Here is a 27928-nt window from a genome sequence, read left to right on the forward strand (position 1 = left end):
AAGAGATCTTTACCACCAGCAAAAAGGAGGAGGGACAGTGGTGTACAATTCTTGATAACAAGACAACATTCCACATTATTGGGTTAAATGGTAAAGCTCCCTGGTAATGTGTCTCATGAAGCAAGAGGATCTAACCCTGTTTATGCTGGTTCTTCTTTCTAACGGGCATGCAAAACCTCAACAATTCCCTTGGTGCTATTAGTAAGGTACAAGTTGGGACTTTCAATTTCCTGATCAATTCTCTCTTTGTCATTGTCAACAACACAAGCACAATTTGACACTGGACACAGACTTACCACAGTCATCTGCGCTAAACAGTTCCACTTGCAACACCACACACATTTCACAAGGAATTGGCTAATGTGTGAGGAGGAAGAAGAATCTTTACGCATGTGCAACTGAGTAATCCCATCCAATAATGTCATATGATTGGGAGTTCTCAAAATACTGCTAACATTACTTTTCAAATGTTTAATTAAGCTAGCAATTATGCTTACTTTTCTTTTATTAACAACAACTGCATAAATGAATAAAGTTTGTTCTTTGCCAATTATTAGTGCTACCTCTAGAAAACTATCAAAGATCCCATTGTCAAATAAAAACAAACATGTTAACTGCTACATCACTGGCACAAAAATTCTGGTTCTCTAAACACACAATATTTTTAGTAAAAAATATAATGCAATGCTGCACAGACTAATTAATGCTTCATACTGTATATAACATTATTCATAATAGAAATGCAAGAAAATTGAATCATATTTGATGCACAGTAACATGTTGTCATTATAAAATTACTGTCAACTGGTAGCTGACTTCTCAGCTGCAGTGTACAGCAAAGTTTTTTATCAAGTTATTCTTCGATTTGTTATTTATCTGTTTCACGGAATCGCAGCATTGAAGTCAATGACTGGAATAATTCTCTCCAGAAGCCTGTCCATATATTGCTGAACCTATAATAAAAAGATAAATCATAATCAATAAATGTCTTTTATAATGACATAAGATTTTACTTTTGAATAAGAACTTGAAATGCATTAGAGAATATTTTCTGTCACTAGAATGAAATTTTCCCTCTGGAGTGGAGTACGCATTATGTGAAATTTCCTGGCAGAAGAAAGCTTCAATCTGCCAGGAAGTTTGACATCTGCGCACACTCTGCTGAAGAGTGACAATTTAATCTGGAAAAACCCCCAAGCTGTGGCTAAGCCATGTTTCTGCAATATCCTTTCTTCCAGTGGCGCTAGTTTTGGAAGTTTTGCAGGAGAGCTTCTGTGAAGTTTGGAAGGTAGGAGACAAGGTACAGGAGGAAGTAAAGTTGTGAGGATGGGTTGTGAGTTGCACTGGGGTAACTCAGTTGGTAGAACACTTGCCCACAAAAGGCAAAGGTCCCGAGTTTGAATCTCGGTCTGTTACACAGTTTTTCTGTCTGAAATAAGTACCTGAAACATGTAGAATGGATAAGGGAAACCTATTGACTAACAAAAACAGAATATTGACGGACTCAAAACATGCTCCATCAGCACTCTACACTATTTTCACTCTATATGAAATAAGTGCTTGATGCAGATGAATACATGGAGTGCATTTATCAAAAGAGAGTGTTTCATACAACCTACAGCACATTTTCTTATAATCATTTTCTTTCTGTGCATTTAACCCAGTATCCCTTTACAACTGTCCATTTCATAATGACTGGGCCTTGGCTTCGAGCTTCTAACGTTGGCATGTATGACGACGCCATTATCATGAAACGTCTAACTTTATTTCTTATGAGAGTATTATACAGGGTGTGCATAAAGTCGGGGAACACTTTCATTTATTTGTTGCACAAGAACCAAACATTAAACACATATCATACCTATGCCATTTTGAAGAGAAACCCTGACAGGTCTCCCCCCCCCCCCCCCCCCCCCCACCAACATATACCACCACAGCGCACAGCGGAATTTGGTAATTTGATGATAGTCAGCACTAGTCGCAAACAAGGCGGGTTCAGGTGCAGAACAAGCTTTCTGTGTGTTGGGAGTTCAACAAAAACAAGTGTGCTACAGCTGTTCAATGTTTAGAACCTACTTGAATATGTTGCAGCAATGGCTGATGCCTCAAATGCAATGGGACTCTCAGTTCATATTTCAGCTGGATGAGGCTCCACCCCATTTTCATTGTGAACTTCATGGGCAGTTGAACATGGAGCTGCTACATTAACTTATCAGCTGCACTACAGAAGTGGACAGCTGTTTCATGAAATGGCCTCCCCGATTGCCAGATCTCACTCCGTGTGACTTTTTCTGTGGGGACACATTAAAGATCTGGTGTATGTTCTGCCTTTACCACGTGATGTAGCAGAGCTCTTGGAGAGAATAAGGGAAGCGACTGCTGCAGTCGACGATGCCATGCTGGGACGGGTATGGCAAGAATTCGATTACCCTATTGACATCTGCTGAGTCACTCATGGTTTGCAAATCGAATGTTTGTAAACAAACTTTCAGAGTTTCTCTTCAAAATGCAATATGTATGACATTTGTACAATGTTTAGTACTTGTGCAGTAAATAATTGAAAGTGTACTTAATGTACACCCTGCGATGGTCACACGTTCAAATCCTGCCTTGGGCATGGATGTGTGTAATGTCCTTAGGTTAGTTAAGTTTAAGTAATTCTAAGTCTAGGGGACTGATGACTTAAGATATTAAGTCCCATAGTGCTTAGAGCCATTTTTGAACACATCATTGAATCCCTCAATCCTAATGGCCCCAACTCCACTACTTCCTGTCCCACACAAATCTCCACCCCTGCCTCACAACCCATCCTGCACTCACAGCCTCCTGTGTATTCTATATTACCCTTCCAACCCACTCCTACATGTTCCCATTCACAGTTCCCCCTGCCTGTGGCCAGAACAAGCTCACTTGTGCCACACTCCTATCCTGTGCCTCTCCCTCCAGTTCATCAGTCACCATTTCCCAATCTCCCCTCCACCCCTTCCTCAAAAAAAGGGGGGTGCCCTCATTCCAGTTGAACTGTAATTCAGCACAATACAGCCAACCAGACCAGGAAAATGCAGATATGCACTTGTACGTGTTTGTATGTATGCTCTATAATTCTGAAGGAGGGTTCGTCTGAAAGCTACGAAATTCCATCTTGTTTTTGTATCGATCAATGATTCAGTGAACTGTTTGGAGAGTTCGTAACATATAACCTTTCACGGCCGGCATCTTCATTAATTAAAACTAGATGATTACAGAAGATAAAAAATACTTTTGCAAAACGGAAGCTTAACCTCCTAGACTGGATGGGTTACCTAAGATTCACAAGCCCAATGTCCCATTGAGACCGATAGTAAGTGCCATTGGGGCTCCTACTCAAGAGCTGGCTGCATATCTTGCTTCTTTGTTGCAACCGTATATAGGTAAAACTGACACTCATATTAAAAATTCCATGCATTTCATCGAAAAACTGAGGGAGATCACAGTTAGTGCAAGTGACAGCCTTGTCAGTTTCGATGTAGTATCCTTGTTCACCATGGTCCCTGTTGATGAAGCTCTTTCTTACATAGCTGATATGTTTCTGGCTGATATAATAGCTTTGTTTTGACATTGTCTATCTTCAACTTATTTTCAATATAAAAACAAGTTTTATGAACAAATTGATGGGGTGGCCATGGGTAGCCCTCTGAGCCCAGTTATTGCTAACCTATTTATGAAATTTTTCGAACAACAATGCTGCAGTCAGAAAAAAAAAAAAAAAAAAAAAAAAAAAAAAAAAAAAAAAAAAAAAAGACTTTGGAGTGGTATCGATACGTGGATGACACCTTTGTGATATGGAACCATGCTGAAAAGGAACTAAGTGATTTTTTGGTGCACTTAAACAGTTTCAGCCCAAAGATACAATTCACCATGGAGAAAGAGAGTAATGGACAGATGAATTTTTTGGATGTATTGGTTATTAAATGGGCAGATGGGACTTTAGGGCACAAGGTATATAGGAAAGACACGCACACTGATTGTTATCTACATAAGGATTCAAATCATCAACCTAGGTAGAAGAGAGGAGTCATAAAACTTCAGTGGACAGGGCTAATAACATCTGTGAGCCAATTTATTTGCAAGATGAATTAAGTCATTTGCCAACAGCTTTCAAGAGAAATGGGTACACTGATGATGAGATAGATAGAGCACTCCACCCTAGAAGAAAAGTGTCTGAAAATACATGACAACAACAACCGTGGGTTGGAAAAGTTTATCTTCCATATATTCATAACATCACGGACCGTATTGGGAAAGTTTTGGCAAGGTTTCATGTGGAGACAACCTTTCGACTTACCAAGAAAATTAGTGAAAGTTTAAAATCAGTGAAAGACGCGAGACATCAAAGCGTTCTATGTAAGCGGGACCTCCAGCGCCTAGCAGCCAGTCACTGACTCACCTCGGAAGATGTTGCCTGCAGTAGGCATTGAAAAATCAGGACGGAGAAGAAGTTTTATATATGGACCACGGCAATTCAGCCCAGAAGTTTTAATTAATGAATGTTTAGTGAGTAGTTACCTTTACTCCTTAAATTATTTATAATCCCCCTGTTTGTCAGTTAAGTCTTTAGTAAAGCAGTCATGGAAGACCGTGGTGGGGTGTGAGGTTGTCACCCTAGTGCGCTGCAACTGTTGTAATGCACAACAGGTGCCTACTCCACCGGCAAAGAGTGGAAACTTTGTTTTCATGTTCTGACAATGCATTACTGCGTACAGTGGCTGTTACCCATAGAGGGCAAGAATCTGGCTTTTTAAATGCAGTAAAATGGAAATTGATCATGAAGACTCAATATACAAGAAACTCTCAATACATAAAATGAAATGTGTTTTGCACATGCAACAGTGAATCTATGATGTGGAACAATGGGATTGAAATCAATTTTCCAGGACAACACGATGAATCAGGAAAAGAAAACTACCTTAATCACTTTAACTACTGCCCAAGGTATTGCTGTTATTACACTCATTTACTTGAATTAACAATGGTTCTGTTGACATGTCGAGACAATGAACACTTTGTGCATATCTGCTGTATTTTGTGATGAATCATCAAATTCCTCCAGACAATTTGGAGAATTTTTTGTAGAGTGAAGTGGTAGAGCTGTCGCATATTATACACCTTAAATGTCTAGTTTATTTTGTTCTAGATAAAGCCCAAATAAGTTCAATGGCACTGAACTCATAGTCTGCCACAAGTAGCCATGTAAGTTAATTTCCTTGTCCAGGGGCCACAATACACTCTTCAATTGTAATTCTTGTGAACTAAAGTGGAGCTGCATGTGTTCCTGTAGACCCGTAAGTTCCTCTAACAATAAGGTGTTCTAGGTTACTGTTTCCCAGTCATTAAATAACAAAATCCTCTTTTTATTTCACAAATAGATTTTGTGATACCGGATTTCTTGTTTGTGATGCAGAGCCTAATCTACAATGATCACTGGATAAGTTTTGGAGAACACTTCTGAACCCATTCAGCACTGTTCTCAGACTGGTAATCTGCACTGCATTTTTGCCCAATAAAAAATGTGATACCACTTTACACTAATCCAGATTCATTTCCAATAGCGCACATTACTACAGCTTTCTTTCCAGAATAGGGCAATCTTTGAATTTTCAGCCATTCCATTTCTTAAACACTTCCTCAGTGATAATCATACGCATTTCTTTAAAGGTATTTTGTTCCTACTATTAAAATTTTCAGGAATGATTTCTATCACATCAAGTATCACCTGTGTATTAAATAATACACTCAGTATTTCACTAGTCTTTACAATTTACCACATGAGCTCGTATCTTTCTCCTGCTATTTGATTACATTGCACCGCCCCAAGCTTTTTGTTGAGCATTTTGTCCCTGAAGCCCATGCCAATGGGCTGTTCCATTTCAATCAGAAAATTCCACTACTGTTCGAAACTTTTTTTCCAGATATAATTGTGGATTTTTCTTCCTATGACCTTGTGAAAACTCATCCACTGCAAACTTATTCTGTCTACCAGATTTTTTGCTTTTAATATAAAACTTGAAGTTTCTGAATATTCTCTTGAAATTTTATATCATACTTTTGTATACTTTTATCTGAGATGATCAGCAGAGTCTATATCTGATAATCACCAAATGACTGTCCACACAAATGAATAGTTATCCTCAAATCATACCCAAGAGCAAATCTTACCACCAACTGACAGAACAAGAGTTGAACAAACCATGCTCAATGTAAACGCTGCTGCACGATGTGTGCCACTTCCCACCCCCAACCTCAGAAAAATATTCTGAGTTATATAGATGGGAGTCACCGTTACAACACATCCTTTGATCCTGCAATCTTCTTGGCCTCAATCTTCAGTAGCCCCTGCCCTTGTCCCTGGCCCACACACATCCACCCATATCCCCCATGCCTCCCACTTTATTCCACAAACCAACATCAAGTGTTCTCTCTGGGGTCTGTGCTTCCTCTGTGTTATCACCCAGTCCTCACTCCTTCCCAATTCACTTTCCCTTTCCATAATGTGTCATGTCCCTATCTTGTTTCACTGATGTCTCTCTCCCTCAGGCAGCACCTTCAGTTCCCTTTGTCCACCCTTTCCCTTCTCTCCTCCTTGTTACTCTCAGCCACTCCACTCAAAACAACCCCTCACACCAGTGAGGCTGCAGCATTGGGCTATGTTACCAGTCACGAAAATGTAGATATACATGTGCAGGTGTTGGTTTTTGTTAGACAGTTATCTCCAAGGGTGGACAATTTTCAAAAGCGTAATGACAGTTTCAACCTTTGTTATGTGCTATCAATTGCTCAAGGCCTGAATAATATGGCCATTGACAACCTTTACTCCTTCCATTATTTATTAGATTATGGATGTCTCTACTGACACTGAGTGTGGTAAGTTTTTGGGAAGATGAAACCAACAGCATTTGTGAAATAAGTCTTTGGTTATGTTTCTTAAAAACAAAACTTTGAAACCATGTTACTTATATAATAACTGTTCTGTGTTTCTTTTTTTTTCTTTTTTTTTAAAAAAAATCTGCTCTGGAATAAATAATGTACACAATAAAAGCAAAGACGATTTTCATCTGATGCTACAGATGAACTGTAGTTCAGATAATGAGCTCATGAAGGAATAGTAATATTGCTTCTTTAGTTAACCTCTCAAGAACTGCCACTGATTCTGATGTATACTGTGAAAAATCTATACAAATTGCAGTGAACAATACAGAATCAGAGGCAAAGTATAGTGCTTTGAGTTCTTACATAGCACTGACGTAGTTTTCATGTTATGAAGAAGAAGAGGAGGAAGAAAGCATTGCCTGCAAGGGTATCATTCGTAAACTTTTGATCACTCATTCTAGAAATCAGATCTGACATTTTTGACTGTAACTTTTTCTACGAAAACTGAAAAAGTATTTTCAGGTATAACACATGAACCTTGCCAATGGTGGGGAGGCTTGCATGCCCTGATGATACAGATGCTGTAGGTGCAACCGCAAAAGAGGGGTGTATCTGTTGAGAGGCCAGACAAACCTGTGGTTCCTGAAGAGGGGCAGCAGCCTTTTCAGTAGTTGCGTCAGCAATAGTCTGTATGATTGACTGATCTGGCTTTGTAACATCGACCGAAACAGCCTTGCTGTGCTGGTACTGCGAACGGCTGAAAGCAAGGGGAATCTACAGCTGTAATTTTTCCCGAGGGCATGCAGCTTTACTGTATGGTTAAATGATGATGGTGTCCTCTTGGGTAAAATAGTTTCCCATTCGGATCTCCCGGCAGGGACTATTCAAAAGGAAGTTGTTATCAGGAGAAACAAAACTGGCGTTCTATAGATCACAGCGGGAAATGCGAGATCTCTTATTTCAGTAGCTCGGATAGAATATTTAAAAAGGGAAATGGGTAGGTTAAAGTTAGATGTACTGGGAATTAGTCAAGTTCAATGGCAGGGAGGAACAAGAATTCTGGTCAGGTAAATACAGGGTTATAAATAAAAAATCAGATAATGGTAATGCAGGACTAGGTTTAATAATGACTAAAAAGATAGAAACACAGATAAGCTACTACAAACAGCATAGTGAAAGCATTACTGTAGCCAAGATAGATACGAAGCGCACGTCTACCACAGTAGTACTAGTTTATATGCCAACTAGCTCCGCACATGATGAAGATAATGAAGAAATGTATAATGTGATAAAAGAAGTTATTAGTTAAGGGAGACAAAAATTTAATAGTCGTGGGGGACTGGAGTCGATTGTAGGAAAAGGAAGAGATGGAAAAGTGGTAGATGAATATGGAGTGGGGGTAAGGAATCAAAGAGGAAGCCAGAATATAACTTATAACATTTGGTTTAAGAATCTTGAAAGAAAGTTGTATACGTGGAAGAGGCCTGGAAACACTGGAATGTTTCACATAGACTATGTAATTGTAAGACTGATATTTAGGAACCAGATTTTACACTAAAAGACATTTCCGGGGGCGGCTGCGAACTCTGACCACAATCTATTGATTATGAACTGTCGATTAACACTGAAGAAACTGAAAAAAAAAATTAAGCAGATGGGAACTGGATAAGTTGACAGAGGCAGAAGTTGTTGACAATTTCAGAGGGAGCATTAGGCCACAATTGACAAGAACAGAGGAAAGACATACAGTAGAAGAAAAATGGGTAGCTTTGAGAGATGAAATTGTGAAGGCATCAGAGGATCAAGTAGGGCTAGTAGAAGTCCTTGGGTAACAGAAGAGAGATTGAATTTAATTGATGAAAGGAGAAAATATAAAAATGCAGTAAATGAAGTAGGTGAAAAGGAATACAAACGTCTCAAAAATGAGATTGATAGGAAGTGCAAAATGGCTAAGCACAGATGGTTAGAGGACAAATGTAAGGATATAGAAGCATTTATCACTAGGAGTAAGATAGATACTGCCTACAGGAAAACTAAAGAGACCTTTGCAGAAAAGAGAACCACCTGTATGAATATCAAGAGCTTGGATGGGAAACCTGTCCTAAGCAAAGAAGGGAAAGAAGAAAGGTGGAAGTAGTACATAGAGTGTCTATACAAGGGTGACGTACTTAAGGGCAATATTATGGAAATGGAAGGGGACACAGATGAAGATGAATTGGGAGATATGATACTGGGAGTAGACAATATTCCATTAGAACTACTGATAGCCTTGGAACAGCCAGCCATGATGAAAGTCTTCCATCTGATGAGCCAGATGTATAAGACAGGTGAAATACCTTTAGACTTCAATCCTAAAGAAAGCAGGTTTGACAGGTGCAAAAATTACGGAACTATCGGTTCAATAAATCATGGTTGCAAACATATTAACAAAAATTCTTAACGAACGAATGGAAAAACTAGTAGAAGCCGACCTCAGGAAAGATCAGTTTGGATTCCGTAGAAACAAGGGAAGACACGAGGCAACACTGACCCTACAACTTATCTTAGAAGATAGGTTAAGGAAAGGCAAACCTACGTTTCTAGCATTTGTCGACTTCAAAAAAGCTTTTGACAATGTTGACTGGGGCGGGGGGAGGGGGTGGGTGTTGAGGGGGGGGAGGGAGGGAGGGAGGGAGGGAGGGGGAGGAGAGAGAGAGAGAGAGAGAGAGAGAGAGAGAGAGAGAGAGAGAGAGAAAGAGAGAGAGAGAGAGAGAGAGAGAGGGAAACACATCCAGCGGACACTGTTTTAAAAATATTTCTTCTGATCACTTACACAAAGAAAATAATGTACTGAAATATATATGTCCCTCAATTTTTTTTGCACGCAATTTGAAATTACAGTCACCTCAGAGAACTTAAAATTCTCACATTCTTTGTTTGCAGGCTACATAACATTTTCAATAAAAATACAAGATGTCACCTGGCAACTTTACCATTTCAGATACTTCTCGGGCTCCTTGGATTCTTTTTCCAGATTATGGTTTGACTTTTTTCTGTTCTGCAACTTTTTTAGAACTCGTGCTCTGTTCCGCCAGCGTGCATGAATCTGTCTTGCTAGGGCAATGCTGTCACCTGCAAGGAATAAGGGCATTCAGTGAGTACCACAAACAGAGATACACTGTGTGTATGTAGAATAAGTAACAACTATTTTGCGGGAGTACCAAAAGAGAATGGCAGAGTAGCCATATTATGAATAGCATATAAATGTTGTACATTTTACAGCAATAATTTAAAAACACTGATGACTGGTATTGAGCTGCATTATTTAGGAGTACCCTTCCATCTAGTCCTGGAGAAAACAAGGATAAAAACATGGGATCTTGAGCATCAAGAACAACAGATCCCTCATTTTGTTGTAGATACAACAGAAATTAAAGCACAAGATGAGAGAAGTTGAACATATTATTCACAGAAATATTATGATTCGATATGCAACTGATACTGAGATCATTACAGATGGAGCACAAGTTTCAAAGTGACAGGAATTGGAAAGTAAACTGACTGCATCCTTTCAAAACAAACATCCTAGCATTTTCCCTAAGTTATTTATGAGAACTACAGAAAACACATATCTGGATAGTTAGGCAGGGATTTGAAGTCCACTCTTCCTAACAGCAAGTTCCTTGTTTTTAATACTGTGCCAGATCACTTGGCCAAAAGATATTCATATTTCATAGATGAAGTAATATGCATCATACAAATAAAGAAGAATGTACACAAAGAAATGGAAAACAGTCAATAAATGAAGACTGCAAATTCAAAAGGGGCTAAGTACCAAAATGAATGTTTCGAGATACCGAAGGAAAACAAATTTATTCCACGTAGAATTCCTCCATACAAATAATACAACAGCAAGTCAGACTGTAAGCAGCTGTGAACTGAATGAGTATGCCCGTAGTTATCTCAAGAAAATGTCATTTTGGAAAAGGGCTAACTCCATTGTTCTTGTGTTGTTTTTGCAAAGATTACAATAGCACAACGGCGATGGAATAAGAGTACCAAATATCATCTTGTGACATTTTACATGCATTTAACCACAAATGTCCTAATAAAGCACCCTGTGTTCTTTGGGTAATTATGGCATCATTCTTAAAAGGCCCTTCTTCTTATCTCATGGTAAGCACTGGCAGTTGTCAACTTACTTAAACTTCATATTTTGGAAATCAGACTGGCCTGCCCTTCTTCAGGACAATGAATGTTGTCCATTATTACAGCTCATTAAGCATTCTTCATATTTTGACTTCTCCAAGAGAAGTTATTTGAACCCACAATGCAGTTGATATGAAAAGTTTGTTGCTGGTTATCAAGTTTTCTGTTGTTGTGTAAAAGTCAGAAAAGTGTGAGTAATTTATTTCCAGAACTCTGAATGGCTTTTTAAGTTAGTACTTCATTAGATCATCCGTAACAAAGTATTTCACTACTTCTTTCTATTTTCAGTTGTTGATAAACCTTGATCACATGCCAGACACATACGTCCAGTGTCAGTATAAGCTCGGCAGACAGTTGTTCGACCATTAGAACCTGCGTGTACTCAATATGACAGAGCCACACTACACAAAAACTGCAACAAACAATATAAACATTAGACTTATTGACCACAGCCACTGGAGATAGTGAAAAATATATGGCTTGTTCGATCATTCCAAACTTGCAATTTAAAATAACTTAAAATGCAGGAAACAAAACATCAGAGTTATCTTGTAACTGTTGTTGTTGTCTTCAGTCCTGAGACTGGTTTGATGCACTTCTCCATGCACTCTATCCTGTGCAAACTTCTTCATCTCCCAGTACCTACTGCAACCTACATCCTTCTGAATCTGCTTAGTGTATTCGTCTCTTGGTCTCCCTCTACAATTTTTACCCTCCACACTGCCCTCCAATACTAAATTGGTGATCCCTTGATGCCTCAGAACATGTCCTACCAACCGATCCCTTCTTCTGGTCAAGTTGTGCCACAATCGTCTCTTCTCCCCAATCCTATTAAATACCTCCTCATTAGTTACGTGATCTACCCATCTAATCTTCAGCATTCTTCTGTACCACCACATTTCGAAAGCTTCTATTCTCTTCTTGTCCAAACTAGTTATCATCCATGTTTCACTTCCATACATGGCTACACTCCATACAAATACTTTCAGAAATGACTTCCTGATACATAAATCTATACTTGATGTTAACAAATTTCTCTTCTTCAGAAACGCTTTCCTTGCCATTGCCAGTCTACATTTTATATCCTCTCTACTTCGACCATTATCAGTTATTTTACTTCCTAAATAGCAAAACTCCTTTACTACTTTAAGTGTCTCATTTCCTAATCTAATTCCCTCAGCTTCACCCGACTTAAATTCGACTACATTCCATTATCCTCGTTTTGCTTTTGTTGATGTTCATCTTATATCCTCCTTTCAAGACACTGTCCATTCCTTTCAACTGCTCTTCGAGGTCCTTTGCGGTCTCTGACAGAATTACAATGTCATCGGCGAACCTCAAAGTTTTTACTTCTTCTCCATGAATTTTAATACCTACTCCGAGTCTTTCTTTTGTTTCCTTTACTGCTTGCTCAATATATAGATTGAATAACATCGGGGAGGGGCTACAACCCTGTCTCACTCCTTTCCCAACCACTGCTTCCCTTTCATGCCCCTCGACTCCTATGACTGCCATCTGGTTTCTGTACAAATTGTATATAACCTTTCGCTCCCTGTATTTTACCCCTGCCACCTTTAGAATTTGAAAGAGATTATTCCAGTCAACATTGTCAAAAGCTTTCTCCAAGTCTACAAATGCTAGACACGTAGGTTTGCCTTTTCTTAATCTTTCTTCTAAGATAAGTCGTAAGGTCAGTATTGCCTCACGTGTTCCAACATTTCTACAGAATCCAAACTGATTCTCCCCGAGGTCCGCTTCTACCAGTTTATTCATTCGTCTGTTAGGAATTCGCGTTAGTATTTTGCAGCTGTGACTTATTAAACTGATAGTTCGGTAATTTTCACATCTGTCACCACCTGCTTTCTTTGGGATTGGAATTATTATATTCTTCTTGAAGGCTAAGGGTATTTCACCTGTCTCATACATCTTGCTCACCAGCTGGTAGAGTTCTGTCATGACTGGTTCTCCCAAGGCTGTCAGTAGTTCTAATGGAATGTTGTCTACTCCCGGGGTCTTGTTTTGACTCAGGTCTCTCAGTGCTCTGTCAAACTCTTCACGCAGTATCTTATCTCCCATTTCGTCTTCATCTACATCCTCTTCCATTTCCATAATATTGTCCTCAAGTACATCGCCCTTGTATAAACCTTCTATATACTCCTTCCACCTTTCTGCCTTCCCTTCTTTGCTTAGAACTGGGTTGCCATCTGAGCTCTTGATATTCATACACGTGGTTCTCTTCTCTCCAAAGGTCTCTTTAATTTTCCTGTAGGCAGTATCTATCTTACCCCTAGTGAGATAAGCTTCTACATCCTTACATTTGTCCTCTAGCCATCCCTGCTTAGCCATTTTGCACTTCCTGTCGATCTCATTTTTGAGACGTTTGTATTCCTTTTTGCCTGCTTCATTTACTGCATTTTTATATTTTCTCCTTTCATCAATTAAATTCAATATTTCTTCTGGTACCCACGGATTTCTAGCAGCCCTCGTCTTTTTACCTACTTTATCCTCTGCTGCCTTCACTATTTCATCCCTCAGAGCTACCCATTCTTCTTCTACTGTGTTTCTTTCCCCCATTCCTGACAATTGTTCCCTTATGCTCTCCTTAAAACTCTGTACAGCCTCTGGTTCTTTCAGCTTATCCAGATCCCACGTCCTTAAATTGCCACCTTTTTGCAGTTTCTTCAGTTTTAATCTACAGTTCATAACCAAGAGATTGTGGTCAGAGTCCACATCTGTCCCTGGAAATGTCTTACAATTTAAAACCTGATTCCTAAATCTCTGTCTTACCATTATATAATCTATCTGATACCTTTTAGTATCTCCAGGATTCTTCCATGTATACAATCTTCTTTTATGATTCTTGAACCAAGTGTTAGCTATGATTAAGTTATGCTCTGTGCAAAATTCTACCAAAGGATAATAAGCATAATCAAATAATAAAAAAGGCCGAAACACATATATATAAACACAGCACCATTGATGGCTGGTGCGAAATGTTAGACGGTGTGATTGTTTCTAAACACAAACATACAACACTATGTAACTACACGATGTTGCAACACGATGTTCGGACCACATGCTCTTGCAGTTGGCGTAGGAACTCTAATTGATCAATCCTTCATTGTGACAGAGCATTTGTTTCCAAGAATTCTCCTGGAAGCCTCAACATCTCACCGTACACCAGTTCTGTCGAAGAAGCATCTAGATCTGGTTTGAAAGTGTTTCTGAGGTGGATCAGTACCATGGAAAGGGCCTTGGTCCACTCAGTGTTATGGTACATTAACGCTGCCTTAAGTGAGAGATGCTATTGCCTTATCATCCCATTAATGCCTCAGTGATAGCTTGTCATTTTGTGGTGAGTTGTGCCTCACAACTTCACGAGTTGTCTGAACTGGTCAGATTCAAATTGTCGTTCTCTGCCTGTCATGGTGTGTAACGGACAGCCCAAGTGTGACACCCAATATGACACAAAAGCGAAAGTCACAGTTTCTGCTGTAACATTGTCCACTAGTGCAGCTTCAGGCCAGCAGGTTGCATGCGAAGTTCAGAAGAACGCGAAATCCTGAAGATGGGCTAAAATTTACAGACGCGCGAAATTTGGCACGTACTTCGATGCGATATGCCTTTAATACGTTCCACAACGAAACATTGTCTCGAAATTTGGTAGAAAATCCGAAGAAATTCTGGTCGTATGTAAAGTACACAAGCGGCAAGACGCAGTCAATACCTTCGCTGCGCAGTGCCGATGGTACTGTTATCGACGACTGCGCCGCTAAAGCGGAGTTATTGAACGCAGTTTTCCGAAATTCCTTCACCAGGGAAGACGAATTGAATATTCCAGAATTTGAAACACGAACATTTGCTAGCATGAGTTTCTTAGAAGTAGATACCTTAGGGGTTGCGAAGCAACTCAAATCGCTTGATACGGGCAAGTCTTCAGGTCCAGATTGTATACCGATTAGGTTCCTTTCAGATTACGCTGATACTATAGCTCCCTACTTAGCACTCATATACAACCGCTCGCTCACCGATAGATCTGTACCTACAGATTGGAAAATTGCGCAGGTCGCACCAGTGTTCAAGAAGGGTAGTAGGAGTAATCCATTTAACTACAGACCTATATCATTGACGTCGGTTTGCAGTAGGGTTTTGGAGCATATACTGTATTCAAACATTATGAATCACCTCGAAGGGAACGATCTATTGACACGTAATCAGCATGGCTTCAGAAAACATTGCTCTTGTGCAACGCAGCTAGCTCTTTATTCGCACGAAGTAATGGCCGCTATCGACAGGGGATCTCAAGTTGATTCCGTATTTCTAGATTTCCGGAAAGCTTTTGACACCGTTCCTCACAAGCGACTTCTAATCAAGCTGCGGAGCTATGGGGTATCGTCTCAGTTGTGCGACTGGATTCGTGATTTCCTGTCAGGAAGGTCGCAGTTCGTAGTAATAGACGGCAAATCATCGAGTAAAACTGAAGTGATATCAGGTGTTCCCCAGGGAAGCGTCTTGGGACCTCTACTGTTCCTGATCTATATAAATGACCTGGGTGACAATCTGAGCAGTTCTCTTAGGTTGTTCGCAGATGATGCTGTAATTTACCGTCTAGTAAGGTCATCCGAAGACCAGTATCAGCTGCAAAGCGATTTAGAAAAGATTGCTGTATGGTGTGTCAGGTGGCAGTTGACGCTAAATAACGAAAAGTGTGAGATGATCCACATGAGTTCCAAAAGAAATCCGTTGGAATTCGATTACTCGATAAATAGTACAATTCTCAAGGCTGTCAATTCAACTAAGTACCTGGGTGTTAAAATTACAAATAACTTCAGTTGGAAGGACCACATAGATAATATTGTCGGGAAGGCGAGCCAAAGGTTGCGTTTCATTGGCAGGACACTTAGAAGATGCAACAAGTCCACTAAAGAGACAGCTTACACTACACTAGTTCGTCCTCTGTTAGAATATTGCTGCGCGGTGTGGGATCCTTACCAGGTGGGATTGACGGAGGACATCGAGAGGGTGCAAAGAAGGGCAGCTCGTTTTGTATTATCGCGTTATAGGGGAGAGAGTGTGGCAGATATGATACACGAGTTGGGATGGAAGTCATTACAGCATAGACGTTTTTCGTCGCGGCGAGACCTTTTCACGAAATTTCAGTCACCAACTTTCTCTTCCGAATGCGAAAATATTTTGTTGAGCCCAACCTACATAGGTAGGAATGATCATCAAAATAAAATAAGAGAAATCAGAGCTCGAACAGAAAGGTTTAGGTGTTCGTTTTTCCCGCTCGCTGTTCGGGAGTGGAATAGTAGAGAGATAGTATGATTGTGGTTCAATGAACCCTCTGCCAAGCACTTAAATGTGAATTGCAGAGTAGTCATGTAGATGTAGATGTAGAATCTATCATTGTAAGTATGCAATGTTGGCTGTTGGATGATGGCAATGGACCAATGATGTGGATGTTGACGTGATTGAAATGGACCATTGTGATGGGGAGGCTCCCTATCGATGCTTGCGTGTGGTGGTGTATGTTGCTGCATTGGCATTTAAGACAACACCTTGCCCATCCGCGGCAGTCTGTGTACCTGGCCACACGTAATGATTAGTCACTAGGTAGGTTGTCAATCAAATACCAAGGTGGCACAAGTTATGTAGCATACTGAAGGTAAGTGGTAGGAACGGTCGTGGTTTTGATGTTGCAATGTCCACAATACAGCTTTACATCACTCGTTGGAATTTGGATAAGTTGCAGATCCAACACCGATTTTCCTGCTGATAAAAGTCCTTTTAGTTTCTGTTGCCTCACGTGTTCCAACATTTCTACGGAATCCAAACTGATCCTCCCCGAGGTCCGCATCTACCAGTTTTTCCATTCGTCTGTAAAGAATTTGCGTTAGTATTTTGTAGCTGTGACTTATTAAACTGATAGTTCAGTAATTTTCACATCTGTCAGCACCTGCTTCTTTGGGATTGGAATTATTATATTCTTCTTGAAGTCTGAGGGTGTTTCACCTGTCTCATACATCTTGCTCACCAGCTGGTAGAGTTTTGTCATGACTGGCTCTCCCAAGGCCATCAGGAGTTCTAATGGAATGTTGTCTACTCCGGGGGCCTTGTTTCGACTAATATATATATATATATATATATATATATATATATATATATATATATATATATATATATATATATATATGTCTGCTTGTGTCTGTGTATGTGCGGATGGATATGTATGTGTGTGTGTGTGCGAGTGTACACCTGTCCTTTTTTTCCCCTAAGGGAAGTCTTTCCGCTCCCGGGATTGGAATGACTCCTTACCCTCTCCCTTAAAACCCACATCCTTTCATTTTTCCCTCTCCCTCCCTCTTTCAACTGCCAGTTGCGAAAGCTCGTAATTCTGTGTGTGTGTTTGTGTGTTTTGTTCATGTGCCTGTCTGCCGGCGCTTTCCCGCTTGGTAAGTCTTGGAATCTTTGTTTTTAATATATTTTTCCCATGTGGAAGTTTCTTTCTGTTTTATATATATATATATATATATATATATATATATATATATATATATATATATATATATATATATATATATATTAAAAAACAAAGATTCCAAGACTTACCAAGCGGGAAAGCGCCGGTAGATAGGCACAATGAATAAAACACACAAACACACACACAGAATTTGAGCTTTCGCAACCGGTGGCTGCTTCGTCAGGAAAGAGCGAAGGAAAAGGAAAGATGAAAGGATGTGGGTTTTAAGAGAGAGGGTAAGGAGTCATTCCAATCCCGGGAGCAGAAAGACTTACCTTAGGGGGAAAAAAGGATAGGTATATACTCGCGCGCGCGCTCACACACACACACACACACACACACACACACACACACACACACGAATATCCATCCATACATACACAGACACAAGCAGACATATTTAAAGGCAAAGAGTATGGGCAGAGATGTAAGTCAAGGCGGACGTGTGGAGGCAAAGATGATGTTGAATGACAGGTGAGGTATGAGTGGCGGCAACTTGAAATTAGCGGAGATTGAGGCCTGGTGGATAACGAGAAGAGAGGATATATTGAAGGGCGAGTTTCCATCTCCGGAGTTCAGATAGGTTGGTGTTAGTGGGAAGTATCCAGATAACCCGGACGGTGCAACACTGTGCCAAGATGTGCTGGCTGTGCACCAAGGCATGTTTAGCCACAGGGTGATCCTCATTACCAACAAACACTGTCTGCCTGTGTCCATTCATGTGAATGGACAGTTTGCTGCTGGTCATTCCCACATAGAAAGCATCACAGTGTAGGCAGGTCAGTTGGTAAATCACGTGGGTGCTTTCACAAGTGGCTCTGCCTTTGATCGTGTACACCTTCCGGGTTACAGGACTGGAGTAGGTGGTGGTGGTGGGAGGGTGCATAGGACAGGTTTTACACCGGGAGCGGTTGCAAGGGTAGGAGGCAGAGGGTAGGGAAGGTGCTTTGGGGATTTCATAGGGATGAACCAAGAGGTTACGAAGGTTAGGTGGACGGAAGAAAGACACTCTTGGTGGAGTGGGGAGGATTTCATGAAGGATGGATCTCAATTTGGGGTAGGATTTTAGGAAGTCGTATCCCTGCTGAAGAGCCACATTCAGAGTCTGATCCAGTTCCGGGAAATATCCTGTCACAAGTGGGGCACTTTTGGGGTACTTCTGTGAGAGGTTCTGGGTTTGTGGGGATGAGGAAGTGGCTCTGGTTATCTGCTTCTGTACCAGGTCGGGAGGGTAGTTGCGGGATGCGAAAGCTGTTTTCAGGTTGTTGGTGTAATGGTCGAGGGATTCAGGACTGGAGCAGATTCGTTTGCCACGAAGGCCTAGGCTGTAGGGAAGGGACCGTTTGATATGGAATGGGTGGCAGCTGTCATAATGGAGGTACTGTTGCTTGTTGGTGGGTTTGATGTGGACGGATGTGTGCAGCTGGCCATTGGACAGATGGAGGTCAACGTCTAGGAAAGTGGCATGGGATTTGGAGTAGAACCAGGTGAATCTGATGGAACCAAAGGAGTTGAGGTTGGAGAGGAAATTCTGGAGTTGTTCTTCACTGTGAGTCCAGATCATGAAGATGTCATCAATAAATCTGTACTAAACTTTGGGTTGGCAGGCTTGGGTAACCAAGAAGGCTTCCTCTAAGCGACCCATAAATAGGTTGGCATACAAGCGGGCCATCCTGGTACCCATGGCTGTTCCCTTTAATTGTTAGTATGTCTGGCCTTCAAAAGTGAAGAAATTGTGGGTCAGGATGAAGCTGGCTAAGGTGATGAGGAAAGAGGTTTTGGGTAGGGTGGCAGGTGATCGGCATGAAAGGAAGTGCTCCATTGCAGCGAGGCCCTGGACGTGTGGGATATTTGTGTATAGGGAAGTGGCATCAATGGTTACAAGGATGGTTTCCGGGGGTAACAGACTGGGTACGGATTCCAGGCGTTCCAGAAAGTGGTTGGTGTCTTTGATGAAGGATGGGAGACTGCATGTAATGGGTTGAAGGTGTTGATCTACGTAGGCAGAGATACGTTCTGTGGGGGCTTGGTAACCAGCTACAATGGGGCGGCCAGGATGTTTGGGTTTGTGAATTTTAGGAAGTAGGTAGAAGGTAGGAGTGCGAGGTGTCGGTGGGGTCAGGAGTTTGATGGAGTCAGGTGAAAGGTTTTGTAGGGGGCCTAAGGTTCTGAGGATTCCTTGAAGCTCTGCCTGGACATCAGGAATGGGATTACTTTGGCAAACTTTGTATGTAGAGTTGTCTGAAAGCTGACGCAGTCCCTCAGCCACATACTCCCGACGATCAAGTACCACGGTCGTGGAACCCTTGTCAGCTGGAAGAATGATGATGGATCGGTCAGCTTTCAGATCACGGATAGCCTGGGCTTCGGCTGTGGTGATGTTAGGAGTAGGATTAAGGTTTTTCAAGTAAGATTGAGAGGCAAGGCTGGAAGTGAGAAATTCCTGGAAGCTTTGGAGAGGGTGATTTTGAGGAAGAGGAGGTGGGTCCCGCTGTGATGGAGGACGGAACTGTTCCAGGCAGGGTTCAATTTGGATAGTGTCTTGGGGAGATGGATCATTAGGAGTGGGATCAGGATTATTTTTCTTCGTGGCAAAGTGATATTTCCAGCAGAGACTACGAGTGTAGGACAGTAAATCTTTGACAAGGGCAGTTTGGTTGAACCTGGGAGTTGGGCTGAAGGTGAGGCCTTTGGATAGGACAGAGGTTTCAGATTGGGAGAGAGGTTTGGAGGAAAGGTTAACTACTGAATTGGGGTGTTGTGGTTCCAGATTGTGTTGACTAGAATTTTGAGGTGTTGGAGGGATTGGAGCTGGAAGTGGGAGATTGAGTAGATGGGAGAGACTGGGTTTGTGTGCAATGAGAGGAGGTTGAGGTTTGTTGGAAAGGTTGTGGAGGGTGAGTGAGTTGCCTTTCCGGAGGTGGGAAACCAGGAGATTGGATAGTTTTTTGAGGTGGAGGGTGGCATGCGGTTCTAATTTGCGGTTGGCCTGTAGGAGGATGCTATGAACAGCCGGTGTGGATGTGGGAGAGGAAAGATTGAGGACTTTGATTTGGGATGGGAGTTGACGGGTGTGTTCATTGGCCGAGTCGATGTATAGGTGAAGGATTAGGCGGGTGAGGGCTATGGATTGTGTGTTTGGAACTGGTATAAGGACTGATGGAAAGAAAGATTGCAGCCAGAGATGGGAACTTTAAGTGTGAGGCCTTTGGGGGTAATGCCAAATGTCAGGCAAGCCTGAGTAAATAAAATATGGGAAGCTTCATAAATGTTCATAAAATAAAAATTGATGATATGAATATAATAGAGGGAGGCATTCTACGTGGGAAAAATATATCTAAAAACACAGAAGCTGTAACTTACCAAACGAAAGCGTGGTATGTTGACAGAGACATTAAAAACAATAAAAAACCGGCACAAAAATTTCAAGCTTTCGCAACACAAGGTTGCTTCGTCAGGAAAGAGGGAAGGAAAAGGAAAGATGAAAGGATGTGGGTTTTAAGGGAGAGGGTAAGGAGTCATTCCAATCCCGGGAGCAGAAAGACTTACCTTAGGGGGAAAAAAGGATAGGTATATACTCGCGCGCACGTGCGCCCACACACACACACACACACACACACACACACACACACACACACACACACACACACACGAATATCCATACATACATACACAGACACAAGCAGACATATTTAAAGGCAAAGAGTATGGGCAGAGATGTAAGTCAAGGCGGAAGTGTGGAGGCAAAGATGATGTTGAAACTTGAAATTAGCGGAGATTGAGGCCTGGTGGATAACAAGAAGAGAGGATATATTGAAGGGCAAGTTCCCATCTCCGGAGTTCGGATAGGTTGGTGTTGGTGGAAAGTATCCAGATAACTCGGACGGTGCAACACTGTGCCAAGATGTGCTGGCCGTGCACCAAGGCATGTTTAGCCACAGGGTGATCCTCATTACCAACAAACACTGTCTGCCTGTGTCCATTCATGCGAATGGACAGTTTGTTGCTGCTCATTCCCACATAGAAAGCGTCATAGTGTAGGCAGGTCAGTTGGTAAATCACGTGGGTGCTTTCACATGTGGCTCTGCCTTTGATCGTGTACACCTTCCGGGTTACAGGACTGGAGTAGGTGGTGGTGGGAGGGTGCATAGGACAGGTTTTACACCGGGAGCGGTTGCAAGGGTAGGAGGCAGAGGGTAGGGAAGGTGCTTTGGGGATTTCATAGGGATGAACCAAGAGGTTACGAAGGTTAGGTGGACGGCAGAAAGACACTCTTGGTGGAGTGGGGAGGATTTCATGAAGGATGGATCTCATTTCGGGGCAGGATTTTAGGAAGTCGTATCCCTGCTGGAGAGCCACATTCAGAGTCTGTCACAAGTGGGGCACTTTTGGGGTTCTTCTGTGAGAGGTTCTGGGTCCGAGGGGATGAGGGAGTGGCTCTGGTTATCTGCTTCTGTACCAGGTCAGGAGGGTAGTTGCGGGATGCGAAAGCTGTCACAAGTGGGGCACTTATATATATATAGTATTAGTTTATTATTGGATGCCCACTCACATACACTGTTTAGTGTTTGTTCGGCTTTTTCTTTCAGTGCATCTGATGATTTGTCACTGAATAGAACATTAGTGTCATCTGCAAACAATATTGTTTGCCCATGCTTGATGCTCTGTGGGAAGTCATTTATGTAAATGACGAATAGTATTGGGCGAAGGACACTACCCTGTGGGACACCTATATTTACATAATTTGGGTCTGAAGTATACTTTACAATATAATTTGAACAACTTGAAATATGTGAGATTTCAGTTATCTGTCTTCTATTTTTTAGATATGACTGGAACCACTTTATCACAAATCCCCTTATTCCCAGTTCATCTAGCTTATTTAACAATATGTTGTGGTCTACTGTATCAAACGCTTAAGTTAGAACAAGAAATATGCCTGTTGTGTAGTTCCCTTTACCTAGTGCTTCTAGAATGTGTTTTGTGAGGTGTGCTGTTGCTGATTCTGTGCTTTTCCCTGATCGAAATCCAAACTAGTCAACAGACGGTAAGTTGTATTTGTTTAAATAATTCATTAGCCTATCTTTCATAATAGTTTCTAATATTTTTGCAAAGCATTAGAGTAGAGAAACTGGCCTATAATTTTCAATTTTTCCTGCATCACCTTTTTTGAAGAGAGGTAGTAATTTAGCATATTTTAAATAGTCTGGAAAGTAGCCCTGCCTGAAACATTGAATTATAATATCAATTAAAGGTGGAAGTAGGCTCTTGATACAGTCCTTAATTATAAAAATGGGGGATTTCATCCAGACCAGCTGAGTTTTTGTTTTTCAGTTTGGTGACTGCTTTGTAGACTTCTTCATGTGTTGTAGGGAATAACACCACTGAGTGTGATACACCATTATTTGGCTTTTTGACCTGAGGGGCTGTTAAAAAATTTTCCTGTAATTTTATTCCTATGCTACTAAAATAATTATTTATTTTTGCCGAATATATTGGGTTTTTTATTAGAGTCCCTTCCTCTTTGATTTTCAAGTTTGACAGATTCATTTTCCTGGTACCAGTTTCCTGCTTTACAATCTTCCCATACTGCCTTTGTTTTCAGCAGAGAGCACCAGTTTGGAGTTATCTCTCTTTGCTGCAAGCAATATTTTCCTATATGTTTTCCTATATCTTTTTTAAAAGAGTGAGAAAACAGGATTAGTTTGGCTGTGTTTAGTAGAGCCCTGGTAGTTTAGTGTTTCGGAAGATTTTTTGATGCCTTTTGCGACCCACTTGTTTTTTCCTGCTGTTGATAATGGACATAACACTTTAAGAAATGTTTCTTCAAAATTTAATTTAAACAATGTCATGAAATTTTTGAATTTTTCATTTGCATCCACCTCTGAGTATACTGAGTCCCATGTTTGTCCTGCTATCTGTTTGGCAAACTCTTATCTATTTTGTTTAGAAAAAAATCGTCTGTAAATATGCATTTTCTTTGTTTCTTCCAGAGCAACTTTTATATTAATGATTTAACCTCAGTGATCAGATAATCCTAGCTCAGCTTCCACCACCTCACAGTTTTCTTTGCCTATATCTGTTAATACCTGATCAACAGCTGTCTGAGTATTTTGTTGTTCTTGTTGCACTGTTAACCATTGGAACTAGATTGAAACTTTGAGCAAGACTTAGTAATGAGTCCCATGTAGCACCAGGATTCAGTTTATCTACATTTATGTCTCCACATATGAGAATGTGGATCTTTGGAGTGGGTATCTTGTCAAGAACATGATTAAGTTTGGAGAAAAAGATGTTGAAGTCTCCACTAGGAGATCTGTATATACATAAGATGATCAAATTCCTACACCTATATTGGTCCCTGATTTCAACTGCTGCCAGTTCAAAATGTTGCTCTTCACTGATTACATATAAATCGATTCTGGTCTTATACTGATAATTTTGTTTTACATAAATACAACACCCTCCACACTTCATAGAAGGCCTACAGTATGCATACGCTAAATTATAAGACTGCAAGACTAAGTGATTAATTTCAGCCTCATTGCACCAATGCTCAGTGAGGCAAACAACTGAGCACTCTGTAGACTCCAGCTCCACTTCTAGCCGTTGGGTCTTATTTGCTAGGGAACGTATATTTTGGTGAGTAACTGTTAAATAATTTTTGCCAACACTATTTGCATTCCCACTTTTTTTCGTTTTAATGATGTTCTGTATTGGTTCAACTGCTCCCTTATTACGATTACAATTGCGTTTTTTGTCTGCATAAGGCATTCTTGGATAGTCACCCCCTGCAGACTGTATTAGTTTCCCCTATTTCTTTTTATAATTTTACATAAGTCTAGGAGCATTTTGCTGAAAGTCACTGCACCTAGTCTGTTTAGGTGCAGGCCACCATTACCAAGACATTTGTCGCCGAGAAATTTATTTGTGTCAACAAATACAACACCAAGTTTGTCGCAAAGTTCCCTGATGCCACTGTTTATTTTGTTTATATATGCGTTACTCACTGATCTTCTTTGAAGAATTCCGTTGATAACAATTCTGGAGCTTGCAAACAAACCTTTGGCTGACCGAATTACATAATGAATATCATTTATGATTTCTTCTTGCCTGCTGCTTCTAATCTTACTCCTGTGCTTCCATGGCACAAAAATGACACACTCTTATAAATGGTAACATCTATTGGCCGACACAAACAAAGGTTCATTGTATAGTCAGAGCTGTTATGATGCAACCAAAGATGTTTATAAACCTACCTGTGGATGGTCAATAACATTAGTAAACTACTGGCACCATATTCGCTAGCATATTATGTTGATCATTCGCACATATTATCTGATTAAAAGTTGTGTATCAAAACCCATACATCATATGTAATATTAATACATCATATGGTACATTAGAACCCATAACAGATTATATACATACAAGAAATCTTTTTTTACCACTTGTTATAACAAGAAAATCATAGTTAGCTTACACCTTGGCAGTATCATAATGCCACAATATATTGCATTATATCTATTAGAACCTACAGGTGCTATGTGAAGGGAAAGGGACCAACTACACAACTTAATGTGAAATGAAAGTACAGTTTTGAGGAAAATGGTCTCATTTAGAGCTCATACTTTTAGGTCTTATGGTACCAGCTGATTCATAGGTCATGTGCCATGTACACATGAAACATTCATTGTTATGTTGACACCACTAGAAAATAAACCAGACATCCTTAGGTGGCATGTCAGTCATACAAAAAACTACAATCTCCATTACTAAATTATTAACAGGAGGAACAGATTGATTTAAACCAACATAAATATTTATTCACAATATACGAAGTTGAAATTCCAATAATATTACATACATAAAATATCTAAATTCCACACAGAGCTGGCTAGTGTTATAAGGCCTACAAATATGAGCTCTAAAAGAGTACCATTTTCCTCAAAACTGTAACTATTACTTCCCCTTCATGTTATGTTGTACAGCTGGACCCTTCTCCTTCAAATAGCACTTATAGGTTCCAATAGTTGTGATGCAATATATTGTGAAGTAACTATACTGGCATGGTGTAAGCTAACTGTGGTTTTCTAGTTTTATTATAACAGTGTACAAAGGTTAAAAACAGCTGTCTACTTCTCGACGTAATCGCCCCGCAGAAATGCCAACTCTGGAGGCGATCTGTTCAACAGTCATTCGGCGATCCCCCAAAACAATTCTCTCCACTTTCTCGATCATGTCGTCAGACCGGCTTGTGCGAGCCCGAGGTTGTTTCGGTTTGTTGTCACACGATGTTCTGCCTTCATTAAACTGTCACACCCACGAACGCACTTTCGACACATCCATAACTCCATCACGACATGTCTCCTTCAACTGTCGATGAATTTCAATTTGTTTCACACCATGCAAATTCAGAAAACGAATGATTGCACGTTGTTCAAGTACGGAAAACGTCACCATTTTAAGTCTTTAAAACAGTTCTCATTCTCGCCGCTGGAGGTAAAATTCCATCTGCCCTACGGTGCTGCCATCTCTGGGACGTAATGACAATGAACGCGACCTAATTTTAAAACAATGCGCATGTTTCTATCTCTTTCCAGCCCAGAGAAAAAAAAATCGGAGGCCTTAGAACTTGAATGCACCTCGTATATGTGTACAGTTCAGTCCACTACTTTTAATAAAAAAATGCAAGTGAGAATAATCAACATAATATGCCATGAACCATAGACCTTGCCGTTGGCCAGGAGGCTTGCGTGCCTCAGCGATACAGATAGTCGTACCGTAGGTGCAACCACAACGGAGCAGTATCTGTTGAGAGGCCGGACAAACCTGTGGTTCCTGAAGAGGGGCAGCAACTTTTCCAGTAGTTGCAGGGCAACAGTCTGGATGATTGACTGATCTCGCCTTGTAACACTAACCAAATCGGCCTTGCTGTGTTGGTATTGTGAACGGCTGAAAGCAAGGGGAAACTACAGCCGTAATTTTTCCCGAGGGCATGCAGCTCTACTGTATGGATATATGATAATGGCGTCCTCTTGGGTAAAATATTCCGGAGGTAAAATAGTCCCCCATTCAGATCTCCGGGCGGGGACTACTCAGGAGGACGTCGTTATCAGGAGGAAGAAAGCTGGCATTCTACGGATCGGAAAGTGGAATGTCAGATCCCATAATCGGGCAGGTAGGTTAGAAAATTTAAAGAAGGAAATAGATAGGTTAACGTTGGATATAGTAGGAATTAGCGAAGTTCGGTGGCAGGAGGAACAAGACTTTTGGTCAGGTGAATACAGGGTTATAAATACACAATCAAGTAGGGGTAATGCAGGAGTAGGTTTAATAATGAATAAAACAATAGGAATGCAGGTAAGCTACTACAAACAGCACAGCGAACGCATTGTTGTGGCCAAGATAGACACGAAGCCCACACCTGCGACAGTAGTACAAGTCTATATGCCAACTAGCTCTGCAGATCACGAAGAAAGGTATGATGAAATAAAAGAAATTATTCAGATAGTGAAGGGAGACGAAAATTTAATGGTCATGGGTGACTGGAATTTGGTAGTAGGAAAAGGGAGAGAAGGAAACGTAGCAGGTGAATATGGATTGGAGGTAAGAAATGAAAGACAAAGCTGCCTGGTGGAATTTTGCACAGAGCACAATTTAATCATAGCTAACACTTGGATCCAGAAGGTTGTACACATGGAAGAAGCCTGAAGATACTAAAAAGTGTCAGATAGATTATAGAAATTTTGGAACCAGTTTTAAATTGTTAAGACATTTTCAGGGGCAGATGTTGACTCTGCCCACAATCTATTGGTTATGAACTGTAGACTAAAACTGAAGAAACTGCAAAAAGGTGGGAATTTAAGGAGATGCGACCTGGATAAACTGACTAAACCAGAGGTTTTACAGAGTTTCAGGGAAAGCATACGGGAACAATTGACAAGAATGGGGAAAAGAATTACAGTAGAAGAAGAAAAGGTAGATTTGAGGGATGAAGTAGTGAAGGCAGCAGAGAATCAAGTAGGTAAAAAGACTAGGGCTAGTAGAAACCCTTGGGTTGTTGTTGTTGCTGTGGTCTTCAGTCCTGAGACTGCTTTGATGCAGCTCTCCATGCTACTATGCCCTGTGCAAGCTGCTTCATCTCCCAGTACCTACTGCAGCCTACAACCTTCTGAATCTGCTTAGTGTATTCATCTCTTGGTCTCCCTCTACAATTTTTACCCTCCACGCTGCCCTCCAATGCTAAATTTGTGACCCCTTGATGCCTCAAAACATGTTCTACCAACCGGTCCCTTCTTCTAGTCAAGT

At 40.8% G+C, this 27928-nt stretch overlaps 1 protein-coding gene across 8 annotated transcripts in view; it reads right to left on the reverse strand.

Moving 5' to 3' along the window:
* Positions 1 to 456: 456 nt before the first annotated feature.
* The window catches only part of LOC126272523 (alpha-N-acetylglucosaminidase), a 382435-nt gene continuing 354963 nt past the window's right edge, over positions 457 to 27928 (reverse strand). For 7 of the 8 annotated variants that reach the window (XM_049975433.1, XM_049975432.1, XM_049975431.1 and 4 more), the window contains exons 18-19: positions 9879 to 10017; positions 457 to 953 (exon numbers count right to left, since the gene is read on the reverse strand). In XM_049975433.1, the coding sequence (XP_049831390.1) occupies positions 869 to 953; positions 9879 to 10017 (224 nt within the window). In that variant the 3' untranslated portion in view covers positions 457 to 868. Of the gene's footprint in view, positions 954 to 9865; positions 10018 to 27928 lie in introns of all 8 variants that reach the window. The other variant, XM_049975439.1, reaches the window with a different exon arrangement.

The sequence above is a fragment of the Schistocerca gregaria genome, chromosome 5, assembly GCF_023897955.1.
Source record: "Schistocerca gregaria isolate iqSchGreg1 chromosome 5, iqSchGreg1.2, whole genome shotgun sequence".
Lineage (NCBI taxonomy): Eukaryota > Metazoa > Arthropoda > Insecta > Orthoptera > Acrididae > Schistocerca > Schistocerca gregaria.